The sequence below is a fragment of the Paroedura picta genome, chromosome 4, assembly GCF_049243985.1.
Source record: "Paroedura picta isolate Pp20150507F chromosome 4, Ppicta_v3.0, whole genome shotgun sequence".
Classification (NCBI taxonomy): Eukaryota; Metazoa; Chordata; class Lepidosauria; order Squamata; family Gekkonidae; genus Paroedura; species Paroedura picta.
In genome coordinates this window covers 2,016,286-2,038,296 of record NC_135372.1, presented here as the reverse complement: position 1 = coordinate 2,038,296, position 22,011 = coordinate 2,016,286, and the positions used below count along the sequence as shown (strand labels likewise).

Here is a 22,011-nt window from a genome sequence, read left to right as displayed (position 1 = left end):
ACCCCACAGCCCCACGTCGGGCCGAGGCTACTCACAAGAGGCTCGCAAGGAGAGCTTTTCCCCACTAGGCGGCAGTGTCTGCCTGAATCGGTGAAGCTTCTGCCTCGTTGGGCAGAGCGGTGGGGGGGGGGGGGCACGAGAGCACAACTAGCCGCTGGTCCCTGCAGAGGGCCTGTCTGCAAACCGGAGGTCGCTTTGACGCCAGGTTGGTGCTGAGCTTCCCCCGTGAGCCGTGCCTGGGCTGCCGTGGGCATCTCAGGCTCCCTGCCTGAGCAGTGCCAGCAACACTCCCCGGGAAAATCCTTCTAAGTCCTTCAGTCCGCTCGTCCGTGGGCGCCTGTCCCTGCAGCATCAGGCGTGTGGGGGCTGTGGGCGGCTTCCTTCTTCCTCCAGGAGTCGCAGGGGTGATGCAGGCAGTGGCAGCTGTCCTGAGAGCAGGCAGGGGAGACCTGAGGCGTAGCGCTGGGAAAGAAGGGAGTGTATCCTAGGAAAGGCCATCCCAGCGCAATGCCTCAAGTTACGTCTGAAACAACTGAAGGCTTCCCAAGCAGTTAGCAGTGAGACGTGAGGAAGGTCCTGCTTTATAAAGCAGGGAGGGGGGCAAAGTGACATGGAACACACAGAAGCTGCCCTCTGAGGTGGACCATCGATCCATCCATTGTCTTCTCTGACTGGCAGCATTTCCCAGGCTCTCAGGCCGAAGTCTCTCCCAACACCTGTTGCCTGGTCTTTTTTGACTGGAGATGCTGCCGGAGACTGGACCCGGGACCTCCTGCCTGCCTGCCAAGCAGAGGCTCTGCCCCTGAGCCCTGGCTCCTGGAGTCCTCCTCCTTGGCGGCCGTGTCTGGACTCAGCCCACCGCATCTCTTGTGGTTCATTGGCAGACGCAGCCCAGAGTGGCCTTGTTGGGCAGGGGGGCATCGCTGTGGACTGAGCACGGCCTGGGTCTCTCTGGCTGAGAGCCTGAATCGGCCTCTGATCTGGGCTCTTTCTTGCAGCCTCCGGCCCCCGATCCGTTCAGCTCCTCTGCTGGAGGGGGTGGCTTTTCGGATGACCCCTTTAAGAGTAAGCCAGACACACCTGCTCTGCCGCCAAAGAAGAACATGCCGCCGAGGCCCCAGTTGCCGAGCGGTAAGCCCTCCTTGCACTCTCTGTCGGGGTCTGTGGCGGGGGGCGGTGGACTTCCCTGGCCAAGGGGGGACCCTTGAAAGGTATGGCCAGCGCCTTCCGGGCTGCTCTCCCACCCTGGGGGCAGAGGCAAGCTTTCTTTCACTGAGTCCTCACTTCAGCTTGGCCTAGGTGGCTTGGTTATATTTTTTTCCGGATACGAATATAGTATTTAGTCAAAGGCGAGATTAAGTTTTTTTCAGAGGTAGGTTGTCAAACAAGGAGGAAGTCCTCTTGTATTTGTGTGTGTGTGCGTGTATATATAACATTTTTAAGGCCTCTGCTTACATTAAGAACTGTCTTCCTTTTGTGTAAATACGATTAAAAAAAAATTACTTCATTTTTGTAATTTAATACACTGGAGACCCAAAGAGGCTTACAGCAGTCTTGTCTCCCCGGCTGTGTCCTCACAACAACCCTGTGAGGTAGGTTAGGACGAGAGCATGCGACTGGCCCAAAGTCACCCAGAAAGCTTCCATGGCAGATTGAGGATTTGAACCCAGATCCGAGTCCACACCGGTTCTGACAATTGTAGAGTAACCCCTTTTGGAGTGGTTGTTGTTTTTAACTGAGTCGTTGAGCGGTGTGTATTTTGAACCCTGGCTGGATCCAACCCAGTTGGGGTGTGGAGTCCAGTGTCCCAAGGCTGGCGGTGGGCAGCGGGGGGCCCCTGGGGAGGGCCCTCTGGCAGAGGACCAGCCCGGTTGCTCTGGCCGTCCAGTTATCTCACCCCGGCAGCAGGCACCCCTGACCGTGGGGGATACTGTGAACCACCGAGGGACGTGGCCTTCCCCCCCTCCCTGATGTGTCTCGTCCTCTTTCAACACCATCTGAGCTCGCGTCTGTCCTCCCTCCCTCTGCACAGCAGTTTCCACAGTCAAATTGCGCATCGTCTGGAGAACCTCCTTTTGCCTGCCCTGAGCCCTGCTGCTGCCTGGAGTGTTGTGCCCTGAGAGAAGGAGCACCGTGCCTTCTCTGACGCCTGCCCCCACCCCACCCCACCCCACCCCACCCGGGGACTCCGGGGCAGCAGCCCAGATTGCTTTCTCACTGCAGTCCTTTGACATGAAAGGCATCAGATAGCGCCCCCCCCCCCCCCGGAAACTCTTTGTTTTGTGATTTGAAAAGGAGACTGTGGGGGGGGGGGTTCAGAGCGTCTTCAGAGCGGTTGATAGCGTCCTGTTGCTGAAATTCAGACCCAGTGGGGGAAGATGCAGAGGGAGGCAGGGAGGGGTCTGACCCTGAGCCGGGATCTGTGCAGAGTTTGGGGGCCAGGGTTTGGCTTGGGGGGGGGGGTTGTCCTAGTTGTGTTTGGCCTCTGCTGCAACCCCGACAGTTCAAGTGAGCTCTCTTGGAAGTGCCACCTGGCTCCTGGGATTGCCGGTTTGTTGTTTGCTGATAGAAATCTGTCAGAGCTCACCACATACTAGTTTCTAGGTAAACTGTGTTGCGGCCTCAAAGAGAGAAACAGATTTTTTTTTGAAGCGCAGGAAGTCTCTTCTGTGTGGGCGTCAGTGATTGTAAGTCAGTTCAGCCTCCTTGGGTGCTGCGACCGTGGGACCAGCTGCACCAGCTCCACCCTGAGGAGCCACTTCCTCTCAGCACCCTTCGCGCTGCGGTTAGACCAGCGCTGCTCTCGAGCGATATCGAGGCAAAACCTTTGCCACTAACCAGCGGGTGACCTTCAGCCTCGGGTTCTGTGCCAGAGGCCAGGGACCCCGTGAGCCTGGAGGTTGGCCGTCCCCTGCCGCCGCCTGCAACAGAAGGCTCCCTAAGCCGCACAGGCAGTTTCTCCCCCCTTTTCTCTCCCATCCACGCCAAATGCCACGGGTGTTTGAGGCAGGCTCCCGCTGCTTCCCAGGCTCAGTTCTGCCTCTGGAAGGCTACGCTGGGACATGTTCTCCATGCTGCTGAGCACCGTGCCTCTGAGGTGCAGGCGTGATGCCACAGGGGGAGCCCTGAGAAGTGGATCTGAGGCACAAAGACACCCACCCCGGGCATCCCTCACTGGTGCATGCCAGAGCAGGGGGCATGTGGAAAGAGGCTCCCTGTAGCCCCTAGAGTCCTCTGGCAGCAGGAGAGCCTGGAAAGGGTTTCCTCTCTCCAGGGATCCACGGAGGAGAAGCCCTCCCAGGTCTTGGAGGATCACCATTGGAGGAGGAGGGAGGGCCAACAAGGGATGAGTTCAGGGTGTCTGTGTGACTGCCATGGCAGCCTGCCGTGCCTGGGGGGCTTCCCTTCCCCTGCCAATTGTGCATGAAACAGGGACCGTTTTGTTCTGCGGCCCGCATCTCCTCACACTTCTGGCTGAAGCCACCTCTATTGCTTCCCTCAGCAGCATTCTGCAGCAGGCAGAAATGATGCGCTTGTGGCAAGGGACAGTGACAAAAGCGCTGAGAGGACAGGAGGCCGGCGTGTGCCTGCGTGAGCATCAGGGCTGTGCCCTTCCAGAGGGGGTTGCAGCCACGTTTCCCCCTCTGAGTGGAGCTACTCCTCAAGGAGATGCTGAGCATTGCGGCCCTGATCCTGCTTCTCGCTGGCTGCTCTTCTTGTGTAAGCTGGCATCTCCTAATGCTTCTGTGGGTTTTTTGGGGGGGGCCTTGGTTCCCCCCCCCCCAGGGCTGAAATGCTGCCATTTTCTGTAGTGTGTAAAAATAACAAGAGTCTAATTAGGTGACCACACCAAAGCCGTATCGTTTCACTCGGCAAAATTTAGGGGGCAGTAAAATGGTACCATTATTTTAGGCCTAGCTGGTGGTCAGGACACTTTCTCAGGCTCACTAAACTAAAAACCAAAAGGAGGGAGGGAGGGAGGGAGGGAGGGAGGGAGGGAGGGAGGGAGGGAGGGAGGGAGGGAGGGGGGGGGATGCCTTTTGTGGGTTTGTTTCAGGCTTGAAATGGTGGGAGAGAGAAACCCTGGGCAGCCTCAGAATTCCGCCTCTCTCACCTTCGGCAGGGAAGCCGGGCTTCCGTTTCCAGGGAGAGGCCCCCCCACTACACAGGGACACAAGAATGGATCGGCGTGGCCAGTCAAAGAGGTGCTTCAGGAAGCTCTTGACTGGGCTGCCTGAGCCAGTTCTGAGTCCTGGCAGCCAGAACCCGTGGCCGCAGAGACGTCTCGTGCCAGGCAGTGTGAGGGAGGGGGCATCTTTCGGGATCAGCCTGCCGGCTTCTCTTTCCTTGTCGAGTTGTGCTGACCCGGATGGCACTGGCGGTTTCCCTCTCCACATGTCGGGTGTTCCCCACACAGCCACAGTCTCAGCCCCCTCGGGGTGGGGGGTGGCTGGCCTCGCTGTGCAGGACAAACAGAAACGTTTCTATGATAGAGCCGGGAAAGACAGAGGCATGCTGGGAAGTGGCCCTAGCCAAAAGGAGTTTCTGACTAGTGGAGGCAGAGAGTTGCATCTGCCAAGTATGAGCTCCCTTTTCCTTGGTAGGACCCCCCCTGCCCCCCAAGAGGTTTAGGGAAAGATCCTCAAAAGCCTTTCCTGCAGCCCCTTCTCGTTTTCTCCCTGGGCGCAGCTGGCATCCTCCCCATGTGCCAAGCGGCTCCCTCAGTTGAGAGGGCTGAGGGTGGCGGGGAGGGGAGGGGAGGGGGGGGGGGAAATGAGAGCCTGCTGTGTGAGAGAAGGAGCCCGAGGCCCTCTGGGGCCCCCACAATAAGAGGAGGTGCACTTTGGGCAACCTGGCCTGTTATGCTGCAACCGGGGAGGTGCTGTTCTGCAGGGGGGCTCAGCCAGGAGGGATCTCGTCTGGGGCAGGGATGCTGAGCTCGGGGGCCTGGCTCAGGAGAGGGGTGCAGGAGAAGCCTGTGCATTGCCCGCAGAGGGTCTTGGCCCAGTCCTCAGCATCACCCGGGGCAGGACCGAGGAAGGCCTCCTGTGCTCTTTGCAGGAAGGGGAAGTGGCTGAGAGGCACCCTACGGAGAGGGGAGGCCTCCTGAGGCCCGGATTGGCACGGCTGTGCCGCAGAGACCGTGTGGTATGGTAAACCAGGACTCACTGCTGTACTCTCCCATCCTCCCCTGCCCTCCCCAAAAAGAAGTGTGGGGATAATCCCCAGGTGACCCCCCCCCCCGGCCCTTCCCCCGCTCCCAGGCAGCCGATCTCCCCTGCCGCAGAGCTGAGTGGGGCCGATGTCTTTGCAGCCTGGCAGAGATTGCTGGGGGGGGGGGGGGGGAGGAAGCGTGCTGTTTGCCTTCCTTTGCTGAAGTGAGCCTCCGTGCGGTTTGTGTGAACTGCTTGGGCAACTGCTGAAACTGCGGTGGTTTCACATGAGGGCTCTGTTTTGCTTTCGGGGTGGGAGGGGGGGAGAGCCTGTTTCCCCAAATCGAGGAGCAGACGATGGCCAGCCACTCTGCTGGCGCTGTTCCCGGCTGCAGGCTCCAGGCCTCCCCTCAGCCCAGTCGTCTTCACCGAGTCCCCCTAGCCACAGGCCCAGGGCTGGCGGAGAAGAGTTTAGCTCAGGCTTGGGTAATAGCGTGGCTGTGGCACTGGGTTTGAGGGGCGGGCACAAAGTCTGTGTTCAGCTCGACTCTGCCCAAGGACCCTCGTAAGCCCGCCCAGGAGAGCCGGTGGGGGGTGGGGGGCATCTGGGCCTAGAAGCAAGCAGTGGACATTTTACCTTCCTGGGGAGGGTTAGTTCTTTTTTTCCCCTTTTTCCTGTGGTCAGTAACTCCCTTTCTTTCTTTTCCCCCCCTCCCCCCTCCTCCTTTTTCTCTCAACCTTTCCAGGTAAAAGTACTCCTGTAAGTCAACTTGGGTCTTCCGATTTTGCCAAGCCCCCTGATCCATTCCAGCCGTTTGGGTTTGACAGCAGTGACCCGTTTCAGAGTAAAAAGGGGTTTGGGGAGCTATTTAGTGGAAAGGACCCGTTTGCTCCTTCCTCTGCAAGTAAACCTCCTAAAGACTCTTCCCTGGGGTTTGCTGACTTCAGCTCTGTAAGTTAAACTCCTTCTCTCTGAGCCCTCAGCCCCTGTCCCTGTCCCTGCTCCTGGTGGCCCCCTGGCTGGGCCTTTGGTGGGGTGTTTCTGTTTCCCCGGCCCTCTTCCCCCCCCCCCTTCTTGGTCCCCGGGGATGCCTGCTTGCCTTTCCCACTAGCGAGTGCTGGACGCATCTGTATGCCACAGACTGACTTGCCAATAAAAGAGCTCTGGGTGGGATGCTGCTTGCCGGAGAGGTGCGTCTGCTTGCTTCCAGCATTCCTGCCATGTGTGCCTCAGGGTCTCTGGGCCCCTTCGTGCGGGACTGAGCTTTGAGCAGGGCTGTCGCACTGAGGGTGGTGGTGGGAGAGCCACAGTTCTGCCCCTCCTGCTAATGTTCCCGCTCACAAGCCAGAGGCTGTTTGGCTCCGTGGCGCAGGAGCTTTGTACATGCAAGGTCCACGGTTCAAATCCTGCCAGGCTCAGCTGGAGGCAGCCCTCCGGTCGTTGGTTTTGGGGGGAGTTACATTTGAGTTCAGCAGCACCTTAAGGACCAACAAGCTGTCAAGAGTCAAAGCTCAGATAGCAGAAAATGTTGCCTCTCCAAAGCTCATACCGCCCACATCTTGCTGGTCTCTCCCTTGCTACTGGACTCAAATCTTGCAGGTCGACGTGGCTGCCCACTCGTGCAGGGCTGGCTTCCCAGATGTCCGTGGACTACAATTCCCATGACCTTACATGCTGTCAGGGGGTTCGTGGGAATTGTAGTCAGTGGACATCTGGAGAGCCAGTTTGTCTGCTCCTGCACTAGACGCTGGTTTTGTGAGGAGCGCCTGCTTGGGAGAGGCAGTTGCCAAGAGTGGCCCAGATGGACTTGGTGTCGGGGCTCATGGTCAGTGTAGTCCATGGACATTTGGGGAGCCACAGCTTGGCCACCCCAGCATAGGGCATCTTAACAATGTTCCGACGGGTCCTTTCTGGTTGCACAAACGAGTTAAAGGGCGGGTTTTGCAGGCGGGTCAAATGGCCTTTCAGTTGAGCAACTTCAGGCTTGCTTTGGTTTCAAACAGAAGAAAAGACGACCCTGTCGGGTAGCTTCAGATTGGATCCTGGGAGGGCTTGCTCTCAAGGGAATGCCGTTCAAGTAGACGTTAGTGCAACATTTCATTTAGGAAAGGAGGGTGGGCCTCAGAGCTCCCAAGCAAGCCTCCAGAATTGGCGGCCTGTTTCCTGAGCTCAGCTCTCAGGTGTGTTTCCTGCCACTTGGCTCACAAACTGCAGAAGAGCCTTGTAAGTTGGAGGAAGGCTCCTTCCGAGGGCCGGAGGGGGTCTCAGGCTTCTCAGAGCCCAGTAGTGGGAGGACAAATGGTGGCGGAGCGGGGCCTCCCTTGGCTGCCACTGGTCCCTGGCTCATTGCGGGGAGCCCCTGGCGGCAGGCCCCTGGCCGGTCAGGGCTATCGGCACAAGCTGAGCAAGGCCGTCAGGTTTGATAAACCGTCTGACTTTAGCGTGCTGGTTCCAGATGTCGGCAGTGTTGTCTAAGAGGCTGGAAGGGGCTTGGAACCCTTAGAATAGGGGTAGTCCAACTGCAGCCCTCCAGATGACCATGGACTACAATTCCCAGGAGCCCCTGCCAGCGAATGCAGTCCTTGGACATCCGGAGGGCCGCAGTTGGACTACCCCTGCCTTAGAATAACCTAGGATTGGGTTCAAGGGCTTGGCGGCAGGGGTCACATATGCTGGCCCCCTTCAGTTATTCGGAGGTGGGGAGGACCAAGGGCCTTCTGTCGAAGCATCACGGAGCACGTAGAACAGAATATCCTACATGCGAGAGCAAGCCCAGCAGGGGACCCAGGGGGGTGCTGCAGAATCCTTTTCAGGGGCTGGGCCTGGGCATGACACACATTAGCAGGAGGTGCTTAAAGGTGGCTTCCAGACTGCTGAACCTGAAAGAAACACCAGTGAGGAATTCTAGAGGGAATTTCTCACCTGGTGCGGCAGAAACCTATGAGATTTATGAGATTTACTGTGGCGTAAGCATTTGTGAACCAGCGGCAGGTGTGTGAGAGCTGCAACAGCCTTTGGGAGAGCTCAAATTGAAGCACAACCACACATCCCGTCACAGCAGCAGCAGCAGCAGCAGCAGCAGGAGCCGGCCGCAGGAAGAACCTAGTTTTCCTAGTTTTATTATCCTGAGGGAATCTCAGCCAAGTGTGGGGAAATGGTGGTCCCGGGGCAGACCTACATAAAAACTGTCAATTGGACAGATAATTTCTAACTCGGCCATTTCACATAGTGGTGTTCCTCTGAACTTTCTTTGGTCAAGAATACTTATTTCCAGAGCTGGAGCAATCTGTCCTGGGAAATTGAATTGTTCTCCTTTTGATTTCTGAAACACAACATTTTAGGTGTTAAATTTCTGTCAGTTTTTCCTTCTGTCTGGAGACAGATATGTTTTGTCCAGCGGAGAAAGCAGAAATGGGCAGCAGGCCACAAAGGCTTTTGCCACAACAAATCTATGAGTCTTCAAGGTACTGCAAGACTCCCTTCCATTTTTAGTGAAATAAAAGGCAAAACATTGTGCTGGTGTGATTGCAAACCTTCACAAGCCCTACTCACCAGGGACTGCCCATGGCTTCCATGGAGTGGATGGACTGCTGTGCGCAGTACAAGATCCCTTCCTGATCTGGGTCCTCCACAGAAGGCAACGAGAAAGAAGAAGAGTTGGCTCTTCTATGCCGCTCTTCCTCTACAATGGGACTATGACATCTCCTTCAACCCATCTTCATAGGGCTTGGTCCCTTGGATCCTTAGATGCGAAACAACCCATTGGACAATTTTGCCAGCCAACTACCCAGCTTTTAAGAACAGACCTCTGTGTTGTGAAGAAACAAACTCACAAGCCTTGTTCCGGTTGGCCCCTGAATGGTCGGAAAAAGTTTGCCCCAAGTCTCTGCTCAGGAATGCCATAGATAGCCTGTACTACCACTGACATAATTTCCAGAGATTAGGCCTGGAGCTTCAGACAATAAGGAAGTTTAATAAATGAATTAAAAGGACACATGTTCTGTTCAGGCTGAACAAGGGTACAAAGAAAAGGTGAAAAGGCACCTTTCCCTGCACTCAGAACATATTTTAACCAAGGTTTAATTAGGACAACTAGCTGTGTTTGAGGTTGCAGTGGTTGAAGTTCATGACCTTTGTTCTCATGAAAATCTCATTGTCCCTCGCTGCTGCCTGGACAAGAGGAGTCTCTCGGCCAAAGCTTGGGCTTGTCTGGCATGTGACTCCTTGGTCAGAAATTGTAGAAGAGAGAGCTTCTTTATGTCCAGGGGTTGTTCAGGTCTTCCTGTCCCACAAGGAAGAGAATACATTCTACCAATTTGTCTGTTTCTCTCCCTGTACCTGGGCATTACCTTCTATTCTTGCAGACAATACTAAACTGGGAGGGGTAGCAAACACAACTGAAGACAGCAACAGAATACAGGATGACCTTGATAGGCTCGAGAAGTGGGCTAGACTGAATAAAATGAAGTTCAATAGGGACAAATGTAAAGTTCTGCATTTAGGTAGGAAAAACCAAATAGACCAGTATAAGGTGGGGGAGACTTGTCTTGGCAGCAGCATGTGCAAAAAGGATCTAGGAGTCTTGGTAGACCATACATTGAACGTGAGTCAGCAGTGTGACTCAGTGGCTAAGAAGGCAAATGGGATTTTGGGCTGTATCAAACGGAATATCATGTCCAGATCACGGGAGGTGATGGTACCGCTTTACTCTGCTCTGGCTCGGCCTCACTTGGGAGTCCTGGGTTCAGTTTTGGGCACCCCAGTTGAAGAGGGATGTTGACAAACTGGAGCGTGTCCAGAGGAGGGCAACAAAGATGGGGAGGGGTTTGGAGACCAAGACATATGAAGAAAGGCTGGGGGAGCTTGGTCTGTTTAGAGGAGACAACTGAGAGGGGATCTGATAACCATCTTCAAGTATTTAAAAGGGAGCAGAATTGTTCTCACTTGCTCCAGAGGGAATTGTAGTCCATGGACATCTGGAGGGCCGCAGTTTGACCACCTCTGCTCTACAAGAACCACTGGAGCTCTGAGCGTAGAAACAAATAGAGCTTTACAGCCTGAGAGCAAAAAATTAATGTTTCATAGCTGTGTGACTTGTAGAAATCCATCCCATCCCACATCACGTTTGCACAAATAGGGAGATCATAGAGTTTTGCTTTGGAGGAGGCAGAACTCCTCCGGCTTGGGGTGGCTTCCTGCCAGCTGTGCTGGGCATCAGATGTTTGCAGAGGGAGCAGGTTCTTTGGGTTCAACGTTACCTTAGATCAGGGGTAGTCAACCTGTGGTCCTCGAGATGTTCATTTGCATTTGCTGGCAGGGTCTCATGGGAATTGTAGTCCATGAACATCTGGAGGACCACAGGTTGACTACCCCTGCCATAGATCTCCCGGTTGGGATCTTTCCATTGTTGCTTGCTGTGTGGATCTGATGGAGTCCAAAGGGAAAATCTTCGTCCTACGTGGCATGGGGCTCCTCTAGAAGAAAGAGTGTCTTAGCTGTGTCCAGGGAATCAATAACCTACTCTGGGGAGACTCTATCCCCCCTGGGGTCATTCAGATCTTCCTCTCTCTCAAGGAAAAGAATCCATTCTAGCAATTGGTCTGCTTTCCTCCCTGTCTTTGGGTGTCGCCTTCCAGCAGACTAAAGCCCCTTGCCCTGCTTCAGGCAGAGTCTGACGTATGAAGAGCTAGCTTATTTATATTTATATACCGCTGCTCTCAAAAGTCTCACAGCAGTTTACAGAGATTCATAAGAACGATAAAATCCCATTAAAAACCCTCCTACATATTTTACTCCAGGAAAATACATATTTTACCCAGGCCCTTTGGGACCTGCAGTGAAGCAAAGTGTGTGTGTGTCTGTGTGTTTTTTTTTGAGGGGGGGGTCCCATCAGTTGCACTTTGTGGTGATTTGTGTTGGTGCTTTGTAAGTTCCGACCACTGGAGCAACAGTGCAGCCCGTTCTAGGACCAGAGCACGGAACTGTGGCTTTTGTCCCTTCGTCTTGTAATTCTGTAGTGTGATGTCTCCCCTTCTCCTTACACAAAACAACAAGAGCCTGAAAAATGGAGACAGCTGTGCAGTTGCCGAGGAGAGGAAGGTGAGGGAGAAGGAAAGAGCCTCTCTAAGGAAGGCGACCAGTCAGAAAATGCTGGAATGCCGAATTTATACTGGAGAGCAGAATCAGGAGAAAATGTACAAAAGGCGAAAAGGCTTAGGGAACGCCAGCAGAGAGTGGGAAAGAGGAGGAGAGCAAGACTCCTTTAGAGAGAGACCTTGAGGGACAGATGGAGGGCCGCTCCTGGAGGCCACGAGGACAGAGCCGTTCCCGTGCAGGTCTTTCTCCCGTGGAAGCCCACAAATGACTTCTGGCGGCCCCCTGGGTCAGTCCCGCCCTGCAGCTGCAGGGCTTCCCGGGTGAGCTCTGCCACATTCTGGGCCTCCGGGGGCGGGGGTGGGGGGGGGGAGATGGGCAGTTGTGAGCCCCCCCCCTGTGATGCTGCTGGGACTTCTCTGTGGGCCCCGTAACCGAGCGTCTGTCTGTCTGTCTGTCTGTCTGTCTGTCTGTCTTTTCAGCTTGGCAATGAGGAGCAGCAGCTGGTGTGGGCCAAGCGCGAGAGTGAGAAGGCGGAGCAGGAGAGGCTGGCGCGGTTGCAGAGGCAGGAGCAGGAGGACCTGGAGCTGGCCATTGCCCTCAGTAAGGCGGACATGCCGACCGCGTGAGGGAGCAGCTTGCTCGCCTGAGTCTGGGTCTTTGGTGGCTGCTGGGTTTGTTTCCGGGTGCTCCGAAGTAAGCCCAGTTGCCTCTTGGGACTGGCTGGCTGGAGATACTCCACGGGGCGGGTGTGATTTCGGCCCCCCACCTGCAGGCGTAATCCGAGAAGGACTGGGGGGACCAGGCAGACAACTTGTGTCTCCAAGACTGACCCTGAGGCTCCTGCTGCAGACGGGCCTCTTGCCCCCCCACTCCCATCGACCCTTTTTGCCACGACTGCAGCGTCAACACCACGGTCACGGAAGCGGCCACAGTTGGGCTTGGAGGACTGGCGACGCCCGTGGAGACCACTGAGATGTTGCTCTGCTTTGAGTCCACCGTGCTGATGCTCAGGCTGGGGGGTGGGGGAGTCCTTTCCAAAACGTTTCTTACTCGTCTTTGGAAAAGAACCCACTTTGACACGCACAGGATTGCACTGGACTGGCCCCCTCAGAGCTGGGGGGGAGGGGGGGCCACGTGATCAGGCGTTCCTCCCGACCCCCCTCTCCTGGAGTCTGCCGTTATGGAGAGGGTGGCAGCAGCCTCGGCTGGGTCTGCAGGGCTGTCATCCCTCGTGTGATGGAGTGACCCCCCCCAGCACATCCACGCAGAAGGACAGCCCCAGTTCCTCTCTGGTTAATGGTTGGGCTGCCTCTGGCGGTGCAGAAAAGGAGCCAAGAGTTGGGCTACTGGATTGTAAATGGCTGGAGGTCTTGTGAGCCCGCGATGATTCAGACTGAGATGTCCCTGGCTACCAAGGACAGGGCTAGGCGAGTGTTGCAGGAAGATCCCCCCCCCCCCCGAAGGCTGCACTGAGAGCAGCTGCCCCCCTCCCCTAGGCACCCTCCCGGGCCTGCCTTGCAGGGGTGCAGGAGTGGCATGCCACCTTCTTGGCTGCCAGGGATCCTCCTTGGCCAAGCAGAGGGCGGCTTCTTCAGGCCTGGAGGAGTTGTGCCAACCACACCTGCTGCTAGCAGTGCCCCACTCTGGTTTGTGGGGGGACGTGGGGCAGGCTCCCTCGCTGTGCCCCAAACACTCCTCTTTGCCCCCTCTGATCCCCCCCCCCCACTCTGCAGGGACAAGGGTCTGACTCTCTGAGTCGTTTGAGATGCTTTTGGGAAGAGGAGGGGGCTCTGCTCTCCAGATGTCCCCGTGAAGCCCCTCCCTCTGTTGCTGCCCAGGCAGTGGGAGGGGCTTCTTCTGACCTCATCTCTGAAATGCTGCTGGGGGCTCCACTGGACCACCGCCTTAGCTCCCTGCTGTGGGGTGTGTCCGTTCCCTGTTGTCTGTCATTGGGCCAGCCCGGTCCAGGGGGGACCAGCAGGGGCCGCGGCTGCCTGTGGGGCCGGTGCTTTCCCCAGCTGCGGTCTCTGCCGCCCTGACCTCATTTTGTTCTCTTGTGTCTTCTGTTTGTCTTTGCCGCCTCTCTCTGGGATGGACGCTGCCACCAGGAGGGGTGCCCGGCCAACAGGCTACCGTCTTCTGCTGCTTCTGCCTGTCCTTGTGTGGCTGTGGACCTCCCTTGCATTCCTGCCCGACCCCTGTCCTGATCTGGTGAGGACGGATCATGCCCACCTCCACGGCTCAGGCCTGTGGCTTGGACCTCCGGCTTTGGGTGGGCTGGCCCAGGCGTTGTGTCCCTGCCCTCAGGAGAGAAGCTGTCTCTCACCCCATGTCCACCCTCACCTTTCAGGGGAAAAACTTTCTGTTGGGCTGGCTTCGGGGGCAGGGGAATGTGAATTTGGGGGCAGGGGGTTTCACCTCCTTGGGGAAGCCATAGAACAGGGTTAGTCAAACGGGGGCCCTCCAGATCTCCATGGACTACAATTCCCATGAGCTCCTGCCAGCATTTGCTGGCGGGCTCATGGGAATTGTAGCCCATGGACATCTGGAGGGCCGCAATTTGATCACCCCTGCCATAGAAGCATTTGAGGCCTGCGGGTTGTGGCTGGGGGGAGGGGGGCTGGTCAGTCAGGGTGACGAACACCAGAGAAAGGGAGTTTGGCCTGGCAGTGGTTGAGGAAGGTCCTGCCCAGCTTCCGGCTCAGGGATGTCCCGATCCCAACCACGGATTCTGCGACGGCTGGGCTGGAAGGCTCTGTGCACAGGCTCAAGGGGGGGTTGGCGGCTGTCTTGTAACGCAGGCCCACACGGTGATGGTGCCCCTCCTCTCTGCTGCCCTGCTCCCGGTGCCTGACACACGCTGGTTTCCCAGAAGGTAATGGGGGTGGACACGGCAAGGATGTAGATCGGTGGGAGGGGGGTAGAAAATCCTAGTCTCACACCTTGGGCCAAATCGGTCCCAGACCCACTTGGCGCTATTGAGGGCAGGCTTTCGCACTGCACGCTTCCGGTGGCAAAAGGTCTTCTCTCGTGGTCACGTCTGGGACCCTTTCCCTCCCTCCCTCCCTCCCTCCCTCAGGGCACCTTTGAAGAGGAGGCCTCTGCGCCTGCAGGCAGCGGGTGGCTGAAGAACAGCTGCTTGTCCCCGTCTCCTGTGGCCAGGAGGTTTTCCCACTTCCTTGCAGCCCTCGGCTTGGCCTGGCCTCCTTCCGCCTCTGCAGACGCCCCTCTTCTGCCTTTCGGTTGCCAAACCTGCTCCTCTGAGCCCCTTCAGTTCAGCCTCTTGCTAGGGGGTGGGGGGGGGGGATAGAGCCTCCATCATCCCAAGGTGTGCCTCTCCCTGGCCTGCCAGGACCCTGCAGCTGGCCCCGAGGGGATGCTTCTCTTGCTCCGGCAGAATCTCCCGTCCTGTGCCCACAGCGCTGTGTGATCTACAGCATCCTTTGTGTAAACCCGCCGTTCTTCTGCTCCTGTGCCTGCCCTTGGACCCCTCGAGAGCAAGGGCCCCATCCCAAGGCCCCCCCTGATTGCACAGGCTCTCTGGCGGCCAAGGTGCTGCCTCCAGGCTTCTGTGCCACTTCAGGAACTTGTGGGTTGATCTCTGCTGCTAAGAAAGATGTGAATCCATGGGGCTGTCTGGGTTGCCCTTTATGAGCAGTCAGTGGCTGGATTTCTACCACTGCGTCAGCCAGAAATGGACTTTCTGCCCCCCCCCCTTTCTGTTTAGCATTGTTGTGTGTTTCCACCTCCATTGTGGCTCTCTGCAGGGAGGATTAAAGGTGATTCCATGGCAGAGTGAAGCAGCGATACCTCGTGTTGGCCATGATCCCTTCCACACCCCTGAAGATCCTTCTGGAGGTTTCGGGTTCCGGGGAGTAAATTGCTTTGGGGCATTTGTGGCTTGACTCGGAATTTGGAGCGTGTTTTTCAGAGGGGAAGACCTGAAGGCGCATGCTTCGGATCGGAGCCTCGTGCTCCCGCTGACATCACAGGGGCCGGGGGAATGGGTGGGAGACGAGACGCTGACCAGTGTTAGCCAAATATGTAAATGCCTGTATCTATACCCTTGAAAGATATAACGAATTGCAAGGAGGAGGGGGGCTATGTTGTTGACTTTTAACCTATGCTCTGTGTTTATTGTTTAATAAAAGAGAAATGTTATTGTTTTAATATAATAAATGAAAAAAGTTACTTATTTTGGAGCTTTTGGGACTGCAGGCTTCTCTTCTTGGCCATGCCAGAAGCCCCGTTCTTCGCTGGAAGAGGCCGTTTCCATTCTGCACGAGCTTCCCCCCGTCCTGAACCAGAAGCAGGCCCACTTTCTGATCTTGACATGGGGCGGCAGGCTTTAGACCTCAGGTAGTCAAACTGTGGCCCTCCAGAGGTCAATGGACTACAGTTCCCATGAATGGACTACAGTGAACGCTGCCAGGGGCTCATGGGAATTGTAGTCCATGGAGATCTGGGGGGGGCGCAGTTTGATTATCCCTGCTTTGGACCACTGGAAGGAGACGGCCTTGTGGGGGAGGGGGAGTCGCAGGGGCCTATCAGTGGGGCTGATGGAAAGTTCGGCCCACAGCTTGGATTGCCTGGGACCTGGGGGGTGCTGAGGGCTGCTCGGAAGTGAGTTGAGGTCACAGGAGGGGGGGGGGGAGACGTTCCACACCTCCCAGTGAAGGTCTTGGGAGTGTGGACTTGCTTCCATTCCAGGAGAACCACCCCTTTGGAGCAAGGATGGGGAGGCTTCCAGTGGCTGGTGCTGCTGTGGGGCGGGTCTGGGCCCTGGGGGGAGGGTGGGGGGGAGGGGAAACGGCTGAAGGGCTTGCAGCTCGCCAGCAAATTTTGGGGGGGGGGCACCTCTTATTTTGTGAGGTGGTGTTGTGCACCTGATTCTGGTAGGCAAGTCCCCCCTGCCCGTGGCATCCCTGGCCCGCTGCTTTGTTACCCCGTGTTTCCTGTGCTGCCCACGGGAGGGCCCGGGCCTCAAGGGGGGGGGCGGGCCTTTCTCTCTTCCTTGGGCGGCTACTTTAAATAGGCACTGCCATTTTCTTCAAGTGTGGCGCTAATTTTGGCAACAACAAAGTGTACAGCGGCAGACCCTTCCATGCAAATGTTACACACAATTTCCTTTTCTGCAGTTGCCCTCAGAAAACCCTTGTTCTATGCAAGTGCTTGTTGCCCATTGTCCCTCCTTCCCCAGGGCCCGGTGCCCCTTCCTCCCCGCAGGGTCTCCCACCTGCCCCCGTTCTCTTCTCCTACCCCCGCCAGTCACTCCTGGTTGGCACCTCCGTGGCCAAGACCCCTTTTCGGCCCAGTTGTTCAATTCTGCAGAGAACCAAGGAGATCCGAGAAGGAGGCTGCAGGCCACTCACGGTCCACGGCAAGGATTCTCACGGTGGCAGGAGAGCGGCCTCGTGGCCAATGTGGTGGGGAGGCTAGTCCCGGCTCCACACAAAACTCCAGGGCTGGGCTCTTGCTGAAATACGGCTCCCTGATGGCAGGAATGGCGTGTTTACATCTCGGAGTAAAGGAGCAGGCCTAACAGGGTGACGCTGGCACGCTTACCGCTGCATCTGGAAAACATTTCAGGGAGCTACCCAAATAGTTCAAAAGCTAAAAATGAGACTAAAATGGCACCTTTGATTGCTTTCAAACAAGAGAGCCCTTTTTCGGGGCGGAGTCTCCTGCCCTGCGGTGGGCGGTCCTGTTTCTCGCTCGACTGAGCTGTTTTGAGGCAGTTCTGACTGACTCTGGGCAGATTGCACAGTTGAAGAAGAGAAACGCTTCTCAGCTCAGAATTGCTTTTATTTTATAAAATCCTGGAATGTTAAAATAGTTTTTAAAAAAAGGAGCAGGCAAAAAATACCCATTTGTCTGTTACACGTATAATCCAGTACTTCTGTATAAAAATATTTACAATATTTATATTATTTTAAAGACTTTTTAAAGAAGACATCAAGCCCTGTCCTTCTAGTGTAGGTCATAGCAGACATGAGACTGCACGTCCGATCCCCCCCCCCCAATTGTCCCGATAGCTGAGCCTCACGACTCTCCCCAGCAGTGCTCCCTTCTGGCGAACGGCCTGGGCCATCATTGTCAGCTACAGCGTCTCCAGCTGGAGAGCCCTTGGCCACTTTTGCGGGCCCAGCAGACCTGCAAGCAAGCCCCTTTAGCCCACGTCCTGGGGAACGGGGGGCTCAGCCAGCACCCACTGGGCCTCTCCCACAGGCACAGTACCAGTGACGTGGTCCCCAAAGTCCTGCCCAGCGTGGTTACATGTGCCTCTTCATGTGCAGAGCCAGGTGGTCTGAGCGGGAGAAGGCCCGGTCACACAGGTGGCATTGGAAGGGCCGGTGGCCCGTGTGCTTGCGGTAGTGGCGCGTCAGTTCATCCGAGCGAGCAAATTTCCAGCCGCATCCATCCCAGTTGCAGTGGTAGGGCTTCTCACCTGTAGGGGGGAAACACGCAAGCGTTGGCATGTGCTGCCCCAGAGCCCGTGGGGTCCTGATCCCTCTCCCCTGCCCTGGCTACAGGGGCTGCCTCTGCTGGGAGGCTCCAGGGGCCCCCGGCCCCGTTGGAAGGAGCATCGAGCCTCAAGCATCGGCCCCCCTGCATCTCCTCCGCAGGGAGGGCGGGAGGGAGGGAGGGATGTGCTGCAGCCCACCCAGCCCCAGCATCCAACATGCTCGCTGGACTCTTCACCCCAAAGGGTCTTGGGACTCTTGGAATCCTTCCCCGCGGCTGTTTGGAATCTGCCTGAGCCGTTGCCCCCCCTCCCCCATCAGCGACGGCCTGGAGGGATGCTGACCTGTGTGCGTCCGCAGGTGCGCCTTCAGGTGCGAGCTCTTGGTGTACGTTTTCCCACAGCCGGTGTAAGTGCAGGTGTGCGTGGCAGTCCGTTTGCGTGGCCAGGACCGGCGGCCCCTCTTGGGTTTGGCCTCCAGCAGCTCCAGGGGGGAGGAGGGAGGGGTGAGCAGGCCCCCCGGGGCAGGGGCCGGGCAGGGCAGGCCGAAGGGAGAGGCGCTCTGGTACGGAACGTGGCTCTGGGGCGGGCAGGAGTAGCCGGTGGCAGGATGGTAGCCCTGGGGGAGAGGCAGGGGCAGCTGTCCGTGGCACTCGGCCGCCAGGAGGTCGTCCGGGCTCAGCGGAGGGGTCTCTGCCCCGGGGATCTGGGGAGGGCCGGCCATCATGCAGGGTGGGCTGCCTTCCTGCTTGATCCTGGGGCAGGGCTGGAGGGGTGGGCAGCCCAGCGGCCCATAGTTGTCCATCTCAGGCTCCGGCTTGACGGTCTCCATGAAATGCTGTCCCATAAAGCTGGAGGTCACAAAGAAGCGGCCCTGGACCGTGGCAGGGGGGCCGTAGGTCGGGTCCAGGTTGGCCCCCAGGGCCGAGCCGTAGGGCGGGGGGCTGCCTTGCTCCAAGGTGCCGTAGCCTCCGGGATCGTAGAAGGGGCCGGCTTCCGCGGGGCACAGTCCGCAATCCCCTTGGGCCGAGTCCGGAGCAAAAGGGCCCTCGCCGCCCATGGCCAGGATCAAGTCCAGGACGGTGTTGAGGTCCTCGTCGTCTTTGGGAGATCCCCCAGGGGCTTCGGTGCCCGGCCTCAGGTCCGGCAAAGGGCAAGGGGGGTACGGAGGCAGCTTGGCTTCCAGGCTGCAGGTCCATCTCTGCAGGGGGAAGAGGAGGAAAGAGGCACTTTAGGGTCTGAGGTGGGGTGGGGTCTCCCAGGCCTGGGGCCCCTGCCCTCCCCACCCCCAGCCAAGGGCCAAGGGGCAACTGGGTGGAGAAATGTCGCCCCCTCCCCCCTTGCTGCCCCATGGCTGCCCGGGCGAGGGGCCGAGAGATGCCTGGGCCAAGCAAGCCCCCCAGAAGCCCGGCCCGAAAGTCCTTCAGCCGCTGTTCCCAGCCAGACCCCCGCCCCCTCCAGCCGAGCGCTCGTTGCGGGCGCCCCCCACCCCTCCTGCTGCTTGCTGCTGCCGCCCCCGCGGGCAGCCTCTGGGCGCGTGCAGAGTGCGGCGGGCGCGGGGCTCACCTGGCGCGGCGGTGGCGGTGGCGGCGCGGGTCTGCGGCAGAGGGCGGCGAAGGAGGGCAGGCGGGGCGCGGGGGGCGGCGCGGGCAGGGCCATGGCGGGGCGTGTGGGCCGAGGGGCCGAGGGGACCGGCTTTTAAGAGGCGCCCGCCGCGCGCGCGGCCAATTGCCGGAGCTCCGGAAACGCGTCCGACGGCCGGGCGGGGGCAGCGCGGGGCCCGCCGGCCCGGCCTAAATTTAGCCGCCCTATAAAAGGCCGCCGGGCGGGCAGGAGGGCAGGAGCGAGCGAGAGAGCGGGCGGACCACCAGCCCGGCCCGGCCCGGCCGACGCGCTCCCCGCAACGGGCAGCTCCTGCGCTCGCCTCGCCTCGCCTGGCCCGGCCGCGCCATCGGGGCCGCCGCACCCTCCTCGCCCTCGGCGGCCGCGGCTCGGAGGCGAGGCCGCTGCAGTGGAGCCGGAGCCGGGGCCGGTCCGCGCCAGCGCGCTTCTAGCCCAGGGGCAGTCCACCGGTGGTCCATGGACTACAATTCCCATGAGCCCCTGGCAACGTTTGGGATTGTAGTCTATGGGCCCCTGGAGGACCCCCGGTTGACTGCCCTGCCCTAGGCGGGGGCGAGGCAGGCGCTGGGCCTTGGCTGGGCCTCACCTGAAGGGGACCCCGGAAAGGGCCACGAGGTGCCCCTTCTGGATAACGCGCACACGGATCGTTGCCCTTAGACTTAGTTTCTTGTCTCTCTTAAACAAAGAGTTGGTTTTAATCCCCCGAAGTGGCTTCCTCTCCCCCAGCAGAGCTCCCCGTGCGGGAGGCGGGGCAGAGAGCACTCTGGCAGAACTGCTCCGTGAAAACAGCTCTTACAGGACTATGACCAGCTGGCTTCACGCAGAGGAGCAGGGACTCCAACCCGGCTCTCCGGAGGAGCACGTGCCGTCCTTAACCGCCACACGAAACCGGCACATGGGCTGTATTCACATTCTTCCAGGTTCCCTTGAAGCATCCTAAGCAAAAGGCAGCAGAGCGCTATGACAGAATGCAACCACTTTTCTTCCCTCATCTTTCGGTGGTAGAGACCATGTGATTTAGGAATTTGCAGTCTTGGGGCAGAGGAGAACTATGTAGTCACACAGACAGGCTGGACTTCAGGAGAGCAACTTTTAACAAACTTAAAGTTATGTTGTCAGAAAAACTTAAGGAGATGGAAATCCAAGAAGGTTGGGAGTTTCTCAAAGGTGAAATAGTGAAGGCCCAATTGCAGCCCATGCCCTTGAGAAGGAAAAGTAGGAGGAACCTAAAGAAACCAGGATGGCTCCATAAACAGCTTTCACAAGAACTGACCAATAAAAAAGACTCATTGAGGAAATGGAAGGAGGGCCTTACAAGCAAGGAGGAATATAAACCAATCGCCAGGGCTTGTAGGGAGAGTGCTAGAAAAGCTAAAGCTCAATGTTAGCTTAGGCTAGCAAGAAATGCTAAACACAACAGAAAAGGGTTCTTTAGTTGTATTCCAAGTAAGAAAAAGAATAGGGACATGGTAGGACAATCGGCAGGGACAAGAAAGTGAGGCTGTAACAGGAGAGGGCTGAATTGCTCAATTCCTACTTCTCAGTCTCCTCTTGCAAGGGGAATCCTGCTCAACGTGGCAAAGTAATTTCATGGGATGAGGGAGGGGAACTGCAGGATAGGAAAACTAGGCCGTAAACACCAGTTTCTTTCAATGAAGCCAAATCTTTTGGGCCAGATGAATTGCATCCACTATTACTAAAATAATTCAAAGATGCAATTTCTGAGCCTCTGTCCATTGTTTTTGACAGTTCTCGGAGAACAGGTGAAGTGCCAGACGACATGAGGCGGGCAAATGTCCCCATCTTCTAGAAGGGCTAAAAGGAAGATCCAGGTAACTACTGACCCGTCAGCTTGACATCTATAGTTGGCAAAATTTTAGAACAAATCATTAAACAGTCGGTCCTTGAGCAGCTAGAGCAGATGGCTGGGATTACTGAGAGTGAGCCTGGCTTTCTCAAGAACAAGTCCTGTCAGACCAACCATTACCTTGCAAGATCAGGGGAATGCTGTGGACATAGTTTAGTTCAATTTCAGTCAAGCTGCTGAATGTTCCACATGATATTCATGTTGACAAGCTGGTAAAATGTAGTTTGGATCCTATTACTGTTAGGTACATGGATAACTGGTTGACAGACTGCACCCAAAGTGTGCTTGTAAATGGTTCGTCATGTTGGAAAGGAGTGACAAATGGAGTGCTCCAGGGATCTGTCCTGGGCCGTTCGTTGTTCAACATATTCATAAATGATTTGGATGAAGGAATAGAGGGAGTCCTTATTAAACCTGATGTTGACACTAAACTGGGGAGGGTAGCAAACACACCAGAAGACAGAATCAGAATACAGGATGATACTGACAGGCTAGAAAACTGGGCTAAGATTAATCTCAATAGCGATAAACGTAAAGTTCTGCATTTGGGTAGGAAAATCAAATGCGTCATTCAAGGAGTACTGCTATGCTGCGTTTGAATTTGTCCCATCTATTGATCAGTGGGTGGGGGTGCACACTGAGATCTTGTTTTGTGAGTGGCCTCAAGTAGGCCTCTGAAGCAGTGGCATAGAAGTACTCTGATCCTTTTTGCACTGCCTGGTGCCAAGACAGGTCTTCCCCACCCTCTGGATTTTTCAAAGGTGGCCTTACTGGGCCAGAATAATACAGGCCACACTTCCCAATTGAT

General features: G+C 57.0%; 2 protein-coding genes across 12 annotated transcripts in view; one reads left to right on the top strand and one right to left on the bottom strand.

The window, feature by feature from the left end:
* Nucleotides 1-15,452, top strand: part of EPS15L1 (epidermal growth factor receptor pathway substrate 15 like 1) — a 51,393-nt gene extending 35,941 nt beyond the window's left edge. For 6 of the 11 annotated variants that reach the window (XM_077331483.1, XM_077331476.1, XM_077331478.1 and 3 more), the window contains 5 exons: nucleotides 999-1,131; nucleotides 5,900-6,105; nucleotides 11,730-11,850; nucleotides 13,359-13,461; nucleotides 14,052-15,452. In XM_077331483.1, coding sequence (XP_077187598.1) covers nucleotides 999-1,131; nucleotides 5,900-6,105; nucleotides 11,730-11,850; nucleotides 13,359-13,461; nucleotides 14,052-14,064 — 576 coding nt within the window. In that variant the 3' untranslated portion in view covers nucleotides 14,065-15,452. Of the gene's footprint in view, nucleotides 1-998; nucleotides 1,132-5,899; nucleotides 6,106-11,729 lie in introns of all 11 variants that reach the window. The other 5 variants (XR_013229886.1, XM_077331479.1, XM_077331475.1 and 2 more) reach the window with 5 other exon arrangements.
* Nucleotides 15,453-17,034: 1,582 nt separating this feature from the next.
* Nucleotides 17,035-19,440, bottom strand: KLF2 (KLF transcription factor 2). Its single transcript, XM_077331471.1, has 3 exons — nucleotides 19,280-19,440; nucleotides 18,059-18,914; nucleotides 17,035-17,698 (listed from the first exon to the last, which is right to left on the bottom strand). Exons 1-3 carry the CDS (start codon nucleotides 19,370-19,372, stop codon nucleotides 17,523-17,525), a joined length of 1,125 nt encoding a protein of 374 aa, XP_077187586.1. The 5' UTR covers nucleotides 19,373-19,440; the 3' UTR covers nucleotides 17,035-17,522.
* Nucleotides 19,441-22,011: the final 2,571 nt, after the last annotated feature.

What these genes read in the sequence shown, in the direction of transcription:
- KLF2 (XM_077331471.1), bottom strand. Translation starts at nt 19,372, where the DNA reads ATGGCCCTGCCCGCGCCGCCCCCCGCGCCCCGCCTGCCCTCCTTCGCC. An exon ending in CACCGCCACCGCCGCGCCAG is followed by an intron (nt 18,915 to 19,279) that starts GTGAGCCCCGCG and finishes TTCCCCCTGCAG; the next exon opens with AGATGGACCTGCAGCCTGGA. An exon ending in GCACCTGCGGACGCACACAG is followed by an intron (nt 17,699 to 18,058) that starts GTCAGCATCCCT and finishes TCCCCCCTACAG; the next exon opens with GTGAGAAGCCCTACCACTGC.